The sequence below is a fragment of the Cucumis melo genome, chromosome 6 (assembly GCF_025177605.1).
Source record: "Cucumis melo cultivar AY chromosome 6, USDA_Cmelo_AY_1.0, whole genome shotgun sequence".
Classification (NCBI taxonomy): domain Eukaryota; kingdom Viridiplantae; phylum Streptophyta; class Magnoliopsida; order Cucurbitales; family Cucurbitaceae; genus Cucumis; species Cucumis melo.
The window spans coordinates 22,129,949-22,143,987 of NC_066862.1; the positions used below are offsets into that span (position 1 = coordinate 22,129,949).

At 32.4% G+C, this 14,039-nt stretch overlaps 2 protein-coding genes and 1 non-coding gene across 5 annotated transcripts; 1 reads left to right on the forward strand and 2 right to left on the reverse strand.

Annotated features, from left to right (window-relative positions):
- Positions 1 to 4,345: 4,345 nt before the first annotated feature.
- On the reverse strand, positions 4,346 to 4,427 carry TRNAS-UGA (transfer RNA serine (anticodon UGA)). The gene has a single exon. It is a non-coding gene; the product is annotated as a tRNA-Ser (tRNA).
- Positions 4,428 to 4,443: 16 nt separating this feature from the next.
- LOC103491796 (protein transport protein Sec61 subunit gamma-like) lies at positions 4,444 to 6,238 on the forward strand. 2 transcript variants are annotated; one of them, XM_008451886.3, is made up of 3 exons: positions 4,444 to 4,680; positions 4,763 to 4,878; positions 5,965 to 6,238. In XM_008451886.3, exons 1-2 carry the CDS (start codon positions 4,587 to 4,589, stop codon positions 4,876 to 4,878), a joined length of 210 nt encoding a protein of 69 aa, XP_008450108.1. In that variant the 5' UTR covers positions 4,444 to 4,586; the 3' UTR covers positions 5,965 to 6,238. The 2 variants fall into 2 exon arrangements, with proteins under 2 accessions (XP_008450108.1, XP_050942566.1); XM_051086609.1 differs by having other exon boundaries at positions 5,969 to 6,238.
- An 84-nt stretch (positions 6,239 to 6,322) lies between these two features.
- Positions 6,323 to 8,993, reverse strand: LOC103491795 (uncharacterized). 2 transcript variants are annotated; one of them, XM_008451885.3, is made up of 7 exons: positions 8,594 to 8,993; positions 8,443 to 8,486; positions 7,801 to 7,858; positions 7,265 to 7,358; positions 6,840 to 6,924; positions 6,702 to 6,767; positions 6,323 to 6,533 (listed from the first exon to the last, which is right to left on the reverse strand). In XM_008451885.3, exons 1-7 carry the CDS (start codon positions 8,703 to 8,705, stop codon positions 6,429 to 6,431), a joined length of 564 nt encoding a protein of 187 aa, XP_008450107.2. In that variant the 5' UTR covers positions 8,706 to 8,993; the 3' UTR covers positions 6,323 to 6,428. The 2 variants fall into 2 exon arrangements, with proteins under 2 accessions (XP_008450107.2, XP_050942565.1); XM_051086608.1 differs by having other exon boundaries at positions 8,684 to 8,970.
- Positions 8,994 to 14,039: the final 5,046 nt, after the last annotated feature.

Here is a 14,039-nt window from a genome sequence, read left to right on the forward strand (position 1 = left end):
GTATCCACAATACATAAATCAATATACAAAATTCAATCCCACGAATTATATTTCTTCTGAGATCTCGTGTGAACAGTAGTGTTTGTTATTTCTCTACGGCTTATGTTAGGTTTGAATCGCATAATTGTTTAAGTACACAAATTCTAGTTGCGTCGCGTACCACATTACAAATTTAAGGATGCGTGCGGAGCGGAGCATGATAGTTAGCAACTTACGACCTTACCATATTACATGCATAAAAAAAACTACTTTTCACTTATAATCGTGGGGAATTTTGTGGCTATAAGGTTGGGGAGTAAACTTGGAGAATCCAATGTGGGGATATTCTTGGTATTTCAACCGTGTTGTAGTTGGGCTTACGGAGGTGTAAAGTTTTACTCTAAATTGTAAATAGTTTGGCCTATTTTCCTATATTTAAAAATTTCCTTTTTATTTTGTGTAGTTAGATTGTATTTAGATTGTAAAATATGGAAAAAAAAATGTAAAGGAAAAATACAAGAAACAATTATCAAATAAGTTTATGTTCTTATTTCTTAATAGTTATCAAATATATTCTCTATTTCTTGTTCTAAAAAAAGATGAAACATCAATAGTTATCAAACATATTTTTTATTTTTGTTCTCCAAAAAATGAAAACAAGAAATACGAAACGAGAAACAGGAAACAAGAAGCGAGAAAATTATCAAATGGGCTTTTATTAACCATTTTGTTTTTGAAAATAAAGTCTACTTCCTATCGATTTTTTTACCGTAATTTTGCATCTTTCTTGAGTAAAAGAGTTTAATCATTAGTTAAATTTCAAAAACAAAAACTAGTTTTTAAAAACTATTTTTTTAGTTTTTAAATTTTAGTTTTATTTTAAAAAAATATTGGTAGAAAACATAATATTAAATTCTCATTGATATTTTTAATTTCCATGGGTTCAATATTAATATCAGGGTGAATCAATTTTTCCACTAATCATAGAAAAATCAAGAAAACATAAAAAGAAAATGTCAAAATGCCATTAATATAAATATATTATAAATAATATACATGTTTATTTATTTAAAAATAATAAAATATTGGATAATTGTAAAAAATGGCAAAATCAAATATAATTTGTTTTTGTCTTTTAGTGATTTTGTTTTTGCCGTAAAGTATAAATAGGTTGTATTTTGGGCATCCTAAAAACCATCAAATTTGACAAAATATAACAAAATTTTATATTCTATCAATAATAGACATCGGTAGATACTTATATGATTCTATCAGTGACATTGATAGATAATGATAAAAGTTTATTAGTTTCTATCATCGATAGAATTCAAAATTTTGCTATAGTTTGTAAATATTTTAGTTTATTTTACTATATTTGAAAATGCCCTTGTATTTTTTTTTCTTATTATTCTTGAAAAACCCCTAAAATATTATTCACTAATTTAAATTTATTTGTATGTGTTATAACTTTTTGAAAAAATATTCATTAAATTCGATATGTTATCAGTATTTTCAATTTTTGTAAACTTAAGGTTTCTATGTTTCCCGTAGATATCGATATTTAAAACCCTAACAACAAATCAACAAATTTAGAAGTGAAATAAATAATTTAGGCTTTATTTTCAAAAACTAAGGAGGAATTGTTATGGATAGAAAGAAAAAAAATAAAACTATTTACAAAACGTAGAAAAAAACTTAAATATATTATAGAGAGTTTGATGAATTTTGTTATATTTTATAAATAGTTTTAATATTTTTCTATTTTTTAAAATACCCCAAACTAAATAGATAGATTTAGAAATGTTCACATTTTCCCACATAGATGAGACCCACCTCGAATGAGATGAGGATTCTTCATTTAATGGGAAGTAGGGGAGGGAACGGGAGAAAAAATTGTCGAGAGCTAAATGGGGATAGGACGAGGAATGCATTCCTTGTTCTTGTCCCATGCTGTTAGGTTTTATTTTATTTTATTTCTTATATAATAGTTTAATGTTATGTTAATTCATTTTTATTATATAAAAATTATATTGCACCTTCAAACAGTTATTGTTTAATAATAAAAAACAATGAATATGTTTGAATTAGTGTATAAATGTTGAGTTCTAATACATTTATATCAGTGATCTTTTGAAAAATATAATAAAGCGGTAAAATATTTACACTATATAGAACAATTTCAAAAATGAAAAATCCATAGGCCAGCTGTTCACACGAGAATTCTGGAGAAATTTGATTCGGAGTTGAAGTGTTGATGTTGTATTTATGTTGATTTGATGCGATGTGGTTCGATCTCTAGAATTTGATCCTTTGATTCTCTCTCGGATGCTAACGCTTGATTTAAGGAAGTGAAGCACGTGATGTTCTTGAAGTTGGAGTCTTGGAAGAAAGCGCTTGTATCCTCCAATCTTTGAAGGCGTTCTTAAAATTGGAGTCTTGGAAGATACAATGTATATTCAAAGGAGATTGGAAAGCTTGTATCTTCAAAAGAGCTTCAATCTTCAAGAGTTATCTTCCAAGGAGCTTCAATCTTCAAGAGAAGTTTAAACTTCTCTTGTTTTTCACAAAGAGAACTCCTCTATTTATAGAGTTCCCTCGTGGGTTTTTATGGACTTGAGTCTGGTCTGGTCCATGGACCATACCCATGACTCAATCACGTGTATTTTGGTCATATTTTATTTTAGGCTAAATTAAGCTTATTATTTTTGGGCTCAATTGAATTTTAGCCTGGTAAATAATATTTAATCGAACCAAAATAATTAATTTAATCCAACTGTCATAATAAAGACACGTGACATCATTAGAATTGTCCAATTTGTTTTTAAATTTAATTTGGAACATGTGCCAATTTTTAGTTAATCCCAAATACAATTATTTTAGTAAATGATGTGGCAATTTGTGATTGGTTCCAAAATTTCTTATTCAACAACGATGGAAAATATAAAAAATGTCCCGTCAATAACACGCGCTATATATTTGGTACACAATTGTTTATATTTGGCTATTGTTTGGTACACAATCGTTTATATTTGATTACACGATCGTTTAAATTTGTTGGATAGCCAAATCTAAACGATTTTTTTAAAAAATTTGGTATACAATCGCTTATATTTGACTAAACGATTTTTTTAAAGATTCTTTTGATATATGATCGTTTAGATTTGTTTACACGATCGTTTATTTTTTCAAGATTATTTGGTACACGATCGTTTAGATTTGGCTAAACGATTTTTTTTAATTCTTTTGGTACACGATCGTTTAAATTTGACTACACGATCGTTTATTTTATTTACACGATCGTATATATTTGGCTACTTCAATCTAAACGATTTTTTTCAAGATTCTTTAGACACGATCCTTTAGATTTAACTATTTTTTGTACACGATCGTTTAGATAACCAAATCTAAACGACGTTTTTTTTCAAGTCTATACAATCTTGAACAATTAAATAACAGTCTATAAAAAGATAAGAGAAAAAAAAAAGACGATGGAAAGAAATCACAATGAATATGAGAAGAAAGACGGAAGGGCAAACCTAGAATATTTAAAAAATGACTAACTTCATAGAATTTGTTACATGGGCCGTATTTATGAAAACTTTCCTTTATATTATATATATGAATAATTTACTAGATAACTTTTTCCTAACTTGAAAATTTTGAGTATAATTTCTCTTGAGATTCTAATTTCCCATGTCATGTGAAACTAATCCTAAGAAGTTGATCGTTTACTTAGAACTTTCTAAACTAGTGATTTTTGTTAATTATCTTTTGGAAATAGAATCAAATAGGACAAAAGAATTAAGAAGAAATCGGTTCATACAAATGAATTTCTATCAAAAATTAAACTGAGATAGGTAGGGATGTTGAAATAACTCGAACAACTGAGATTACCCAACCCAAATTGTAATGGTTAGATTGAATTTGTTATGTTTTTTTGGGTTGAATAGGTTCCAGTTACATTTTTTAAAATATGAGTTGATCCAAGTCCAAACTTAAATTTTTAATATTATTAAAATATATATTACAATTTATGAATGTTATAATTCATTTATATCATTAAAAAGTTTGTAATAGATAGGTTGAATTTTGATTTGTATGAAATTTTAGTTATTAAAATATGTGATATAAACAAATTTAAGTATTTTAAATTAATAAATAATATACTTAAAAATAAATAAATAACCCAGTTGAATTAAATTTGATTGAAAATAATGGAGGTTCCAAAAAATGGTCCGAATCCGACCCATTTATACAAAATGAAACGAAATAGAGGAGAGGGAGCAAGAAAGCAAATCTCCACCCTCTCGTCCCTCTCCTTGAACCGCTCTAAAACATCTTTACCATACTAAAAGAAAAATAAAGGCGTCGACAGCAGGGTTCGAACCTGCGCGGGCGAAGCCCAACAGATTTCAAGTCTGTCTCCTTAACCACTCGGACATATCGACATTTGTGAACTGCAAACAAAATATTCTTATATATTGATACTTAACAACCCCAAAGTTTTCAGTTTGACTATCTTCTTCGTTTTGCCTTTTGGTTCTTTGATATTTTGTTCGCCATTTTATTAATCACACGAGCCGGAGCCGCATCCGAAACAAACAAAAATGGACGCCATTGATTCCGTCTTCGATCCACTCCGGGAGTTCGCTAAGGATAGCGTACGTCTCGTCAAGCGCTGTCACAAACCCGATCGCAAAGGTACAGTTTCCGAATCCCTTTTCATCCCTTTGTTTCCATAGTTCTTGTAACCAATTTCCTCTGTTTCGCGTGATTTGTGTAGAGTTCACAAAGGTCGCGGTTCGTACAGCGATTGGCTTCGTCGTCATGGGATTCGTTGGTTTTTTCGTCAAGCTCATCTTTATCCCCATCAATAACATCATCGTCGGATCTGGCTAGGTCGGGATTTTTGGTTTTTCACTGTTTTGTGATTTGGGTTCTCGTTTGATTTGTTGTTTCGCGAGGTTGGGTTACTTCAATTTTAGAAATCTTTATTCATCTTATCAAAAGTAATCATTAGGTTTGATCTATGTCCAATTTCAGCGTTTGGTGTAATATGGATAATTTTTTTACATTGCTAGATGAATCTATATCTAGGGCATGTAGGTTATGAAGGGAGAAATGTTTTAACTGTCACAACAGTGTTTTAGCTATGATTCTATGAATTACTAAGTTGGTCATTGATGGCTTCATTATGCCCCTTTTCTACATACTCCTTGGCTTCCTTGTTTCCTAGAGGTTCTCTATGCCAATCATATTCCCTTTCAAACCAAATTTTCCTGAGAGTTCTCTTACCAATTCGTACTGTTTGCACCCTTCAATGAATAATGTAGAATATATTGAACTTTACGATTCAAGGACACAGTTGTACAATATATTGAACAAATCCTGTTCAAGCAAAGTCTGTAAGATATATTTAACTAAACTAATCTTCTCAAATTTTTACAATCACGAGGAGAAAACATATCTAATCTTCTAGCTCTATCAATACCAAACTTTAGAACAAAATTTGTTCTCCATACCACACCTTATAGATTGCACATTGTTAGCTATATAGAAGAAGACTCGCGGTGAGTAGTTTGAATGAGGGAGCATTTGGAGTTCTGAGTTGGTTATTATAGTTTGTAGGAATAGTCAATGGATCTAATAATCTACCCCCACTCACTTTAGGTTGGGGGCTTAAACACTCGCTAATTGATTGCTCAATTTACCCACTTATCTAGACTCTAAATCTTTGAACATACAAAAGAGGGTGGAAACCAATTCTTGTTGGGTGAACTATTTTGCTGACCTTTGCATAAGCATAATGATTGAATTACTTTATGTCCCATGATTGTGCATTGTTTTCATTCCCTAATAACATTTGCATGTAATAATTGATCGGTGTGATTGTTTGTTGAATTGAACCCTTTTTGAGACATTATCTTGCTTTCAATTGCTTCTGCCCTTCAATGTTCATTCATTGCTGTTGAATCTGTTTTGCAGACAGCTGAGGCCACAAAAGGAGCAGGCCGGACAATATAGAAGGGAACTTGATCAACTATTTCAAATTCTTACCAATGTTTTTATTAATTTTAAAAGCTTAATTTATTTTCTAGAGAAGTACCAAACTCCATGAATAGATGTAACGAATTGCTAGGATTATGTCTTACTCCTGATTAATCCAGTGTGCTTGTTCATGGTCGATAGTTATTTTAGAGTATAGAGACTAAGTTTTTGCTTTATGATATAAAAGTTAGCTTCCTCATCGGTATGAAAACTGTAGTATTCCCCTCTCCTTCATCTCGTCAGGTGTCGGCAAATTGAACTAATTAACTTTGACACAGCCAAGGAAGCCAAGATATTTTCAGTAAGGTGCGGTCGTGCACTTGAATGCACAGAATATTTTTGTATAATAGATGTTTAATGTAGCATTTCATTACTTTTTTTGTCAAATTTTGACTTCTGGACTAAACAGAGGCGGGACTCGTCCTTTGAACAATCTCCTGAATCTCTTCTGATGACAGAATTGATGCCGAACTGTCAAATTCCACACTCTCCAGCTGCTGGTGTAACTGGAGACAAAAGAGAAACAGAAACATTAAGTCACCCATATGGGGTATATAATTAACACAACCACCTAATCAGATTGCAATTTGTTTGTCGTTTCCCTCAAAATAGTTCTTGTTGAAAAGTGCATTCGGTTCTCGTAGCTATGTGAATTGAAAGAGAAAACTGCAAACCTTCTCCAGAATGGCAGATTGATCATCAGAGTTCAGTTTGCGCATATGTTGCAGCATCTCCAGTTGCTGTATGAAGAGCACATTCAGTTCGAAATATTTGCTTTCAATAAATATGGGAAATAAGGGTTGTCGCCTTACCTTATCATGTAGTTTTTGCTGATTATTCATTTTTTCAGCAAACTCGTCTGGTTCAAGCTCTGCTTCATCACAAGCCATCTCTTCCCTATCAGTTTTTTCAGCACAATTTTAATTAATCTATGAGCTAGAGTTCAGGAAAAAGAACAAAGAGATCAGTTTTTTCAGCACAATTTCAATTAATCTATGAGATAGAGTTTAGGAAAAAGAACAAAAAGAGTTCAGAATAAATCAAAGAGAAGAAGTCAAACGGACACATACAAATACATTTGCTGGTAAAAATAAGCTCTCTCTATGCTATCATCAGATTATCAATTCATACGATGAGTTGAATGACAGTTTTTTCAACTCTTGCATTCCTTTTTTCTTCTTAATCTTTCTTTTTATTTGGCTAGAGAGGTGTTGTTCAAAATAGAAAAATGACTTACATTGCGACAAACTTGTAGAAATGAACCATGAGCTCGAGATCATTCTCGTAATATGAACTCAATTTCCCTAAACAGGATATACCAAATCCTGCGTCTGTAGAAGAAACAAAGAACAACACAAGCATAACTTTCTAGGTTATTGGATTATAAAAGATGGCTAATGGCACAACAATCCAGCAGAAATAGGAATTTTTTGTATGTTTTAATTTAAAAAAATGCTAATGCTTCCTTTGATGATGGCAAAATAATCGAATTAAACAGCACACTAGAAACAAAATGATCAAATAGAAGAGTTCAAAGTTTATAGAACAACTGAGAAACCTTGCAATCAAAAGAGAATGCAGGGCCAGTACCAGATGGGCTAGATCATGAAACTAGAACAAGCAGTTTCCACTATTCAAATGGAAAAGAATTAAGCCAAATAGTCACTCTAAAGAAGGGAAAAAGAAAAAAACAAAAAACAAGTCATGATTTGAAGGAAAGTGACAAAAGAACAGGCAAAACTTAAAAAACAGTAATGTACTAGAAAAGCTGACCAACTCCCATTTCCGAAAAGATCTCCTCCTGGATTGCTGTTGTCACAGCAACAGCTTCCTGCAGGATCAACAAAAACTTCCAGAATAAGAATAACTCACTGAAGTACCAAAAACTTCTCATCATCTACAGTTACACCATTGACTTCCAGCACTACCGTACTATCACAAACTCAAATTCTTATGGCTTGAAAATTGAAAACCTCGAACTAAAGAATGAACCTAAGACCTACGTACATAACATAAGGACAAAAAGGAAATAGTACTTATGATCAAAGCAAGAATAGAGGCTGATGGAGGGGAAATTGAGATTATAAAAGAGAATCCTCACAAACCCAATTCCACCGTAAGAAACCACAAGTTTTCTGTCAGCCAGATGTGGGTGAATTGGGTAACTGTCCTATGAGATTAGGCCAAATGTGCTCAAGCTGCCCTAGACACTGTGAAAAAAGAACATACAAGCAAACAAAACAAACCCATTTCCCCTGAATAAATGGGGTTTGTGAAGAAAGCTTAACCTATCAAGACAAATGATTCCAAGAGAAAAGGAATGAAACCCCATTTTGTAATAGGCAGTAAAAAGTAACAAGGAAACATCTAAACCAAAAACCATTAAAGTATAAACGAAATTTGAAGAAGATTCACCTGATTGTCATCCCGAAAAGCATCGGCGATCCGTTTCTTCACATCTGTAAGATTAAGAGGAGAAATAAAACGATGATTTTAGGGGAAATGGGGAGTGGGAAAGTGGAAAGAAAAAGGTGGGGGGAAGAAGAGATTAATGCAATATTAGAACCAGGGAGAGAAGTGAGTTGAGAAAAGCGACTAAAAAGATGAAACAACTGGTCTCTAGAAAGCATCGAAGGAGAAGGGGTTCGAGCAATGCCGGAAGAAATCGCCATGGCCATGGCCGGAAGGAGAGGTGGATATGGAACCACGATTGTCCTTTCAAAGCGCCAAGAGGATAGATTGATTAGATGTAGTTAACTGAATAGGGCCCTCTTCCCCGATTCTCAGTTGGGCCCTCTGCAGAATCTTACCATGGATTTCAAGGAACCCATTTCAAGTTTGGAGGAAACCAGAAATGTTAATTTCAATCCTCTGGGGTTCTGTCTTTTAGTTTTTGCCACCATTAATGCTCATTGCTTGGTGGTATTGGTATTGGAATTAAGGCTTTAAGGTTTAAATGTTTCTTTCTCTTCTTTTTAGACAGTCGTGATTATCATATTTGAAGTTTTGAACACTTTTTTTTTTTTCTCCACTTGTCTTTATAAGGTAAATGGTAGAAGATACCCAATAAGTTAGTTCACAGTTGCAACAATTACACAATCTTAGTCCAACTCTTAGACGTAATACGTATGGTTAAAATGTGTGGGTTATGTTTATAAATTAATAATTTATCGTATTGGATTATTTTATTTAATTAAGCCTATTATGTGATCTATTTAATCAAGTCTAGGATTTCTAATTGAGTATTGACTAAATGATTAGAAGTTTATTCCTAGATTGATTAGGATTTAACGGAGATCCTAATTGAACTAATATATAAAGAAACTAAAGATTGCTTATTCCTAGATTGATTAGAATTTAGCGGAAAATTCCTAATTGAACTAGTATATAAAGAAACTTAGGACTATAGTCCCCGATATACTAAAACAATAAGCATTTAGTAGATTCCATTAAGGTTGCATTCAGGATTTTGGTTGAGGAAGACAATAGCTATCTTACATTCATTATTAATTACTCGGAGATGGAATCTGGTATGCAACTTATTATTGACAATGGAATTTACTTATTCTTGACAATTTAGCATGAATGATCTTAAATTAATCTATTAAACAGATTTAGGTATTTTATTCTAACATAACAATCTAATTGTCGAAGCTTTTGCAAATGCAAAAGATACCATCTCTTGGTGTTTTTATGCTTTAGCCCTCCTCACTCATGCTCTCTTCTCCCATCCAAATGCATTGTTGAGTTAGAATTGCCTTACAAAAATATTTGCATCCATGGATATACTGTTGAATATACTTTAATGTCTAAATTAGTATTAAAACGTATTTAGCTAGGCTAAGTACAAAAAAGAAAAATTAATTAAACGACATGAGACCAAACTTTAAGTTGGTAAGGTGAGCTATTATTGTCCATTAAAAATGACCCAACTTTATGTATGGTGTTTTAATTCTAAATTTTAGCTATTATAAACTAGTGTAATGGTAACATATAGTACTTTTAATATTAATAATTAAGTGTACAACAATATTTTTAAATAATTGTAAATATAATGAGATCTATTATTGATAGACTCTATCATTAATAGATTTGTTGTTCGACAAACTTTTGTTATCGTAGACTCTCGGAGTTTAGTATAAATTTTACTATGTTTTCAAATTCTTTTGCATTCATATTTACAAATATTTTGACTTATTGTATGTTTGCACGTTATTACTATTTCAAACCTATCTATGTTGTATTATTTATTATTTCCTACCATTACTCTCATTTCCTTTTTTATTATAATGTTTATTGTTTTCTACTTATAATCTTTTTTATCTTCTTTATTAATATGTTTTATTGTTTACAACTCAAATTAAAATAGTATGCATATCAAACACAAACAATTATAATGGTTAAATTGTAAAAAATGCTTCTAACTTTAGACTTTGTGTAAAAAAATGTCCTATAGTTTCGAAAATACTCTCAAACTTTCAAATAGAGTTCAAATAAATATCCTTATTGTTGTTAGTTTTGGATTGAAACCACTAATGTTTTGTTTCAAAAATACAAATGAACTCTCAAAAGTTTCAAAAATAGATTTAACTTAATAAAAATTTAAAATCACCTTCACCACTAGTATTTGAACATAAACCTTTAATTCCTCATGACAAAAATAAATAAATAAATAATGCTCCTACCATAATTTGGTTATCAATTTTGTTTGATGTTCCTTTTAATTCGAAAAGTGCCAATTTTAAAACAAATTATATAGATATCCTCGTTTTCTTTCGTATAGATAAGCTCATATTTCTCTTAATTTCTAATTATTAACTTGTTTCAACAACCAAAATAAAATCCAGTTTCTAAGTTTAGTATGTAAAATCCCACCAAATTCCAAAATCAAAATCTCCTTTTAAAACATACAAAACGATAAATAATAATAAAAAAAATTATTTGGCTATTAACACATATATGTGTCAGTTGAGTTGAGCTCAAGTTGGCATTTCATTGAAATATTTAAGTCTTAAAATCATTTTATGCTTTGTTTATCATCTTCATTCTTATTATAGTTCGTATATCTTAATTAAAAAAGTGTGATTTTATTTATTTAAGATAAACAAATGTTAAATAGATAAAAAAAAAAAAAAAAAAGGATGTGAGATGGCATTGTAGGAGGTTAGGGAGAAAAAAAATGGAAAGTAGCAAGCACTACAAGAAGAGAGGCCACTCCCGATGTATAAAAATGTTGGAAAATGTGTAAAATACATCGTGAATTAAGTTCTCGATGTCGCAAGAGACATCGGGAAGAGAGTCGAAAGAAATGCATTGGGAGACAGATACCCGACGCATCACCAACACAGCGTCAGAAGTATATGTCTCTTGACGGCGGCATTTCCGACGTTGTTCATGGTAAGAAACAATCCATTCTTGACGACATCCACATGTCCGACGTCTGCATGCGTCAGAAATAACCATTCCGATGCTTTCTTGGGTGCATCAGGATATGGACCATATTCCCGACGTATGTGGTGCGTAGGAAAATATTTTAAATATATATTTTTATTTTTCTGAATTTTTTTTATTCAATATAATATTCGTATTCATTTTCGATTCTAGTACGATTTATGTGATATTAAATTATAGAAAATTCACAAAAAATTCGTAAACACCGAAATAAAATATCAAATCGAACAAAAATTTAAATATGATTATGGAATCAAAAATAATAAATGTTCATCATACAACAAAGTTCATAATACAAATAAAAAATAGTAAATGTTCCAAAAAAAAAGTACACAGAAATCCATACAAAATAACGTACGTCTCCTAACGAGTCTCGAATGTCATTCGACACTACAGAACCTACAATGATACAAAAGTGCCTAAGTTTAGTACATATGCATATCATCACTAGGTAATGTCATTTCGAGAACTTAAGAATAATGGAAACATATATATATATCGCAAAGATAGGGATCATGTGGTGGTCCTTGCTGTACTTGAGTCATGTCTTCTATGAGCTTCCGCATTTGTTCCACTTGTGAAACTAACATATATTGGTTTCTTTTTTGTTCTTCAATCTCTCGCTTAGCTTCATCAAGCTCGACTCGTAATTGGAGCTCTAACGTAGATTGCATTGAGGTCGTGGCATTGCTCGCACGGTCGTCTTACAGGGCTTGGGCTTGGGTCCCAAACCAAGGCCTTTTAAGTAGCCCAATCGTCTACCCAACATAGTCTCACATATCTCGTCCCCAAAGAGTGGCTGAGAACCCTCTGTGGTAGGCTGGGACTGGATTTTCAGTATTTGATTTTGCAACAAATTTAAAAAGTAAGTTAGTAAGTCACAAATAAATTAAAGAGGACAAATAAGGGCAGAAGTATTGCTTGGATAACTTACATGTGCATCGTCTGCGACCTACGATAAAAAAGTCTCGTCTCGAATGTGTGTTTGTCGGAACAACTCCACATGGTCGATCGACTTTCCTCTTTGCTCAGCGAGATCGTACTATCATTGTAGAAATGACTTTGACTCGCTGCTATGATTGTAAGGTTGCTTCTGTCTAGCAGTATTGTTGGTCCGTGATTGTTGCTACATGAAAACAATTATATTGTTTATTTCTTATACATATTAAAAGTTGAAAACATAATTAACCATTACAAAGTGTTTAGTTGCTTACCTAGAATGCATGGCTCATGTAGTGATTGCAGAGGTAATGTTAATTCTCCATACGTCTCACCAATATGTGTGATGGGTTGGCACGTGCCTCCTCAAAGTCGTTGTACTTTTTGAAGTGCTTGTGACAGTCGCCCTTGAACTCTTTAAAAGTAATGAGCATTTGATGCTCAACGAACTTATTCATTACTTGATCATTGAAATCAAGCACAAAAAATATTACACATTACAAAAGCAACACATTAGCTTGGTTAACTTAAATATGTTTCAAATGAAAACAGAAATGTGTAGTAAACGTACCTCTAGATCGCCCTTGACGATCTTGATGTATTCTCTACCTACGTCCGTCCACCTAAGGCAGCAGATTGGAAATCTCTTTCTTATATGCACGCCTATGCCTGGCTGAAGCAAATATCGTGTGGCGAAATAGGCTTCTCCACGCCACGGGTGATCGACATCAAAATCCTCCTATTGGTGTGAATATAATGCTCCAACTCTGGGAGTCGAGACTATGCTCGTCTCCTAAGAGTCAGAGTCAAAGATGGTTTGACAGTACCTACTGAATAAATTAAAACAACAAGTTAATGTGAGAAAAAAGTTCAAATAATTGTGAGTTAAAACGTACCATTAGACTCACCTGAATTGTCACCCACTGATGATGATCCTCCCACAGGGTTATTTAGATCCTCAACAACTCGAGGAATATTGCATTTGTCTCGTCAAAATTGTTCGAAAATGACGACATAGTGCCTGTGACATAGAAAACAAACATTCAGTAAGCAAATACGAACAATCGGTTACATATTCAAAATATAAACTAAATAAACATGTGAGTATGTGGTTCGTCAGTATCATTCGTCGTCGCTTGTTCCACTGTGATGTGAAAATTATTCATCCTCATCAAGTCAGCGACATGACACACAACCGGTTCGATCTTTCAACGATTGTGAGATCAATGTCAGTCTTGCACAGAGTGTCATCCTTGATGTGTTCATCCACTCGATGGTCGACAACGATTTCAAGTACATTTAATTGCTCATTCTCAACATCGTCCACTTCGAGCACATCCTATATATGCTTGTTATGGAGCATTTGAACAACTTTTCAATTATTACTATTCTTTAGGTCATTTAGGTAAAATACTTGATTTGCTTGCGTCGCAAGAATTACTAGTTCCTCGGCGAACCAAAAAAGGGATGTGTTGATAGCTTTGTACCTTAATTCCAAATGTGTTCTTTGACTTCTGTTGTCGTCCGTGTCATACCACCGACACTTAAATAGTCAAACACTTCTTCCTATCGAATATTGAACGTACAACACTTCATCCAAAACACCATAGAAATTATTATTG

Excerpts from the sequence above, each read along its gene's own strand:
- LOC103491796 (XM_008451886.3), top strand. The coding sequence starts at position 4,587 with ATGGACGCCATTGATTCCGTCTTCGATCCACTCCGGGAGTTCGCTAAG. Across the intron at positions 4,681-4,762 it reads TCACAAACCCGATCGCAAAG|AGTTCACAAAGGTCGCGGTT; the intron begins GTACAGTTTCCG and ends TGATTTGTGTAG.
- LOC103491795 (XM_008451885.3), bottom strand. The coding sequence starts at position 8,705 with ATGGCCATGGCGATTTCTTCCGGCATTGCTCGAACCCCTTCTCCTTCG. Across the intron at positions 7,859-8,442 it reads CTTTTCGGGATGACAATCAG|GAAGCTGTTGCTGTGACAAC; the intron begins GTGAATCTTCTT and ends TTGATCCTGCAG. Across the intron at positions 6,534-6,701 it reads AATCTGCCATTCTGGAGAAG|TTACACCAGCAGCTGGAGAG; the intron begins GTTTGCAGTTTT and ends TTTTGTCTCCAG.